This window comes from Taeniopygia guttata, chromosome 11 (genome assembly GCF_048771995.1).
Source record: "Taeniopygia guttata chromosome 11, bTaeGut7.mat, whole genome shotgun sequence".
Classification (NCBI taxonomy): Eukaryota; Metazoa; Chordata; class Aves; order Passeriformes; family Estrildidae; genus Taeniopygia; species Taeniopygia guttata.
This window is the reverse complement of record NC_133036.1, coordinates 8,972,805-8,976,812: the sequence shown is the minus strand read 5'-3', so window position 1 is coordinate 8,976,812 and position 4,008 is coordinate 8,972,805. Positions and strand designations below refer to the sequence as shown.

At 46.6% G+C, this 4,008-nt stretch overlaps 1 protein-coding gene across 1 annotated transcript; it reads left to right on the top strand.

Moving 5' to 3' along the window:
- Positions 1-493: 493 nt before the first annotated feature.
- Positions 494-3,707, top strand: HSBP1 (heat shock factor binding protein 1). The gene is given in 4 exon segments (NM_001245242.2): positions 494-563; positions 1,766-1,832; positions 2,420-2,539; positions 3,450-3,707. Coding segments are annotated over 3 exon segments (231 nt in total). The 5' UTR covers positions 494-518; the 3' UTR covers position 2,539; positions 3,450-3,707.
- The last annotated feature ends 301 nt before the right edge of the window (positions 3,708-4,008 follow it).

The following is a 4,008-nucleotide window of genomic DNA, read 5'->3' as shown; positions in this document are numbered from 1 at the left end:
AGAAGACAGAGAGATAATTGATAAGAAAATATACCAATAACCAGTAGAAGAAAGAAGGCTAATTAATGAGAATAAACCAATAACCAGTAGAAGACAGAAAGCTAATTGATAAGAAAATATACCAATAATCAGTAGAAGACAGAAAGCTGATTAATAAGAAAATATACCAAGAACCAGTAGAGGACAGAAGGCTAATTAATAAGAGAATATACCAATAACCAGTAGAAGAAGAAGGCTGACTAATTAGAGAATATACCAATAACCAGTAGAAGACTGAAGGCTAATTAATGAGAATAAACCAATAATCAGTAGAAGACAGAAAGCTAATTGAGAAGAACACTACGCAACTCTGAGCAGAAATGCAGAAACACCGAAAATCTTTAAGAGACGCGCGGGCTCTGCGGACTACCGGGGGCTGTGCCAAGGACTACATTTCCCAGCAGGCCGCGGGGCGGCACTCGGCGACTTCCGGCGGAAGCGGCGGGCGCGGCCCGGAAGTGGAGCCGCCGCCGATCACCATGGCCGAGACCGACCCCAAGAGCGTCCAGGACCTGACGGCCGTGGTGAGCCCAGGGGACCGGGAGAGGGGAGAAAACCCTTCCTGGATGGGCTTGGGGCTCCTGCCCCGCGGGAGGTGTGGCTGCCGTGGCACGGGGGGGAAGGGGAGGGTGCCTTCATCCCGAACCTGATTTATTAAAAACAATATGGGTATTGATCTAGTAGCGATATCCAGCTGTGACGGAGAAAAACTCTCTAACAGTTTAAAGTTAGAAAGTGTGTGATTATTGTGTGTGGGATAGCTCCCAAATCCACACCGCACCTTCCAGGTGATTACAGAGCCCTTTTATCCATACAAGTATTGAATACCCAAAATACAAATACATATTCATCATTTTGGTACATCCCATTCCCCGCTTCCTATGCTAATCACTCCAAAATCCATTCAGCATGTGTGGTTTGTTCCTTGCAATGGGTCGGTGTCCCTTTCATGGGGAGGGGTCCCAAAATGAGGAAGTCAATGAAATCTTCCTCATTCTGACCTTTCTACCTTTTCAATGCCAATATGACAAATGAACTCTTGGTAGAACTCCATTCCTTGTCTTCAACTGGTTTCAGAACAGAGGAGGCCCACAATTGTCTTATGTTCTAAAAGCAATTTGTCAGTTTCTATATTCTGCATTATAAACCCAGCTAACTAAACATTGTGCTGACAAGCAATCAATTATTAGTTAACTCCTAACTTCATCAAGGCCTACTCATTTCTTTTATTTAACTCTAGTAAGGCTTATTTCTAACTAAAACCTTAGCTCCTCTAAAATCTCTAAATTCCTTAAAATTTACGTTTCAAACCGTTCCAGACAAAAAAATAAACCCAAACCCAAACAAAAATTCTGGCACCCCAGAATTCCCTCAGGGATTGACAGGACCATGGAGGCTGCTGGGCTTCTAGATCTGACAGATATTTCCTATAAGGGTCAGTTCACCTGTTTATTCGTATATTTAATAGATCTTACAAATGTTTCCTGTAAGGGTCAGTTCACCTGTTTATTCATATATTTAATAGATCTTACAAATGTTTCCTTTAAGGGTCAGTTCACCTGTTTGTACATATATTTAAGTAGCATTTTTACCTATAGATACAGCTGTGCTGGCTTTTTAATGCTTTTTTTATGCTAAAAAACCCCACGGTGTAGTTATTTACATGGGGTTGGGTAGCAGCCTCTGGAGGAAACAAACCATTTCTTTTTTTATCCCTTTTCTTTAGGTGCAGACATTGCTCCAGCAAATGCAGGACAAGTTTCAAACCATGTCTGACCAAATCATTGGAAGAAATATCCTTTTCTGAGCTCAGATGGGGGCAGGATTGCAAGCCCCATCTGGATTACAAGTGTCACAAAGTCTGTTTGGGGTTTGTAGGATAAGTTTGAAGTGGCCATAAGTGTTTGATGGAAGGTGTAAGGATAAAAACAAAAACCAAGGCAGCGTTACCCACTGTTAGAGGAACGTTGTCACTTCAGAGCTGGGCTGGGAAAGGAAGGACCTGGAGAGAGCCCAGAGGAGGCTCCAGGGTGGTCAGAGGGATGGAGGAAAGGCTCGAGGGAGAGCTGGGGTTGTTCACCTGGCAACAGAAGATTCAGGGTGGTGTAATTGTGGCTGAAGGGAGCCCACAGGAAAGGTGGAATGGGAGTGTTCACAACAGCCTGGGGTGAGAGGACAGCCCAGGGATGGGTTCAGGCTGGAGGAGAGCAGGGTGAGGTGGGGTTTGGGGAAGGAATGGTCACTGTGAGGGCGCTGAGACCCCGGCAGTGCCCAGGGCTGGGCTGGGCTGGGACAGGCTGGGCTGGGAGCAGGGTGGATTGGGAGCAGGGTGGGCTGGAGGGGCTCTGCTCCCCACTGCTGCCCTTGACCCCCCCTGCAGTCGATGACATGAGCTGCCGCATCGACGACCTGGAGCGCAACATCGCCGACCTCATGATGCAGGCAGGCGTGGAGGAGCTGGAGGGGGAGAACAAGACCCCAGCTTCCAACAAGGGCTAAAGTAAACTGCCTTCCTGGCCTTGGAGAAAATCCCTGGGTGTTTGGATTGCTGCCTGTAGCACAGAGGGAGATGCTCCTTGCTTTACTTTGGGAGCTGCTCCTTGCTGTGCTTTGGGGACCTTCTCCTTGCTTTGGGGACCGTCTTCTTGCTTTGGGGACCTTCTCCTTGCTTTGGGGAGCTTCTCTGGGAGTGGTGCAGAAGGGAATTGTGCTGGAGAGGGAGAGAGAAAGGCCAGGGAAGGGAATGGAGCATCAGGAGCTGCTGAGGGGTTTCAGCCTGGAGGAAAGGAGGCTCAGGGGGGCCCTGCTGGCTCTGCACAGCTCCTGACAGAAGGGAGCAGCCAGGGGGTCAGGCTCTGCTCCCAGGGACAACAGGAGGAGAGGGAACAACCTCAGGCTGGGCCAGGGTGGACATAGGTGGGATTTCCCTGTGGAAAGGGGGGTCAGGGATTGGAACTGCCCAAGGAAGTGGTGGAGCCCCAGGGGCTGCTGAGGAGTAGCTGTAAATTCCTCCTGTGTGTTATCTGGGAGCTTGCAGGGAGCAGTGACTCCCTCACGGCTGCCAGGCTGCAGGTCCTGGCTGTGTGGGAGGGCATGAGGCAATCCATGTCCCAGGGCCGTGCTCCCTGGAGGAATACAATTCACCTTGCAGTAAATCTCGATTATATTATATATTCTTACAGCTTTTCTGATTGCCCCTATATTGCAGTAGGGCTGTGTTTGGAACAGATACGTTCTTGCTTGTTAAGTTGTCTATTTTTGTATTACCTTGTTAAAAACACAAATTATTACTGGCTTCATTGCCCTCAGTGTCATTTCCACTAGCCTGAACCCCACAAATGAAAATCTCTGATGAGCATGATTCTCTTAATTCTCAGTAATCTCCTTTCTTACTATTTTTCCCCCAACAGGTTGCCAACGACTGAAGTCAAATCATGGAAGATTACTTTTTCTTGTTTTCTACAAATCCTTGTAATTAAAGAATGGCTTTTTGCAACTCCAGTGTGTGAAAGCATTTTTATATTGTTACAGAGCTTGCATTCCTAATGTACATTGTATAGTTGGGGTAGGGTAGTTTCTATTTTGGTTTGTGTACTGTAATTTCACTTTTTGAATTCTTGTAACGAGGATCACGTGGTTGTGTTATTAAAACACAGATCTTATGGATCTCAACTCCTGGATGTATTTTTGTGTGGAGTCACTTTTTTCTCTTTCCTGTACTTTTCTAGATGTTTCATGTTTGATAGCTCAGCATTTAGTGACTCCCTCCAAACGGGAATCTTGCCTTGTCCTACGTGAGTTTGTGGAGTGAAGCACAAGATTGAAACTTAATTAATTGCATTCATTGTAGCTCTGAGCATCAGGCACTCACTAGTTGAGGATTGTGTTGTCTTTCAGACATGTAATAAAGGTGATTTTTGGAAATGAGACACTGAACGTCAAAACCATCTCTCCTGCTGCTGGTGTTAC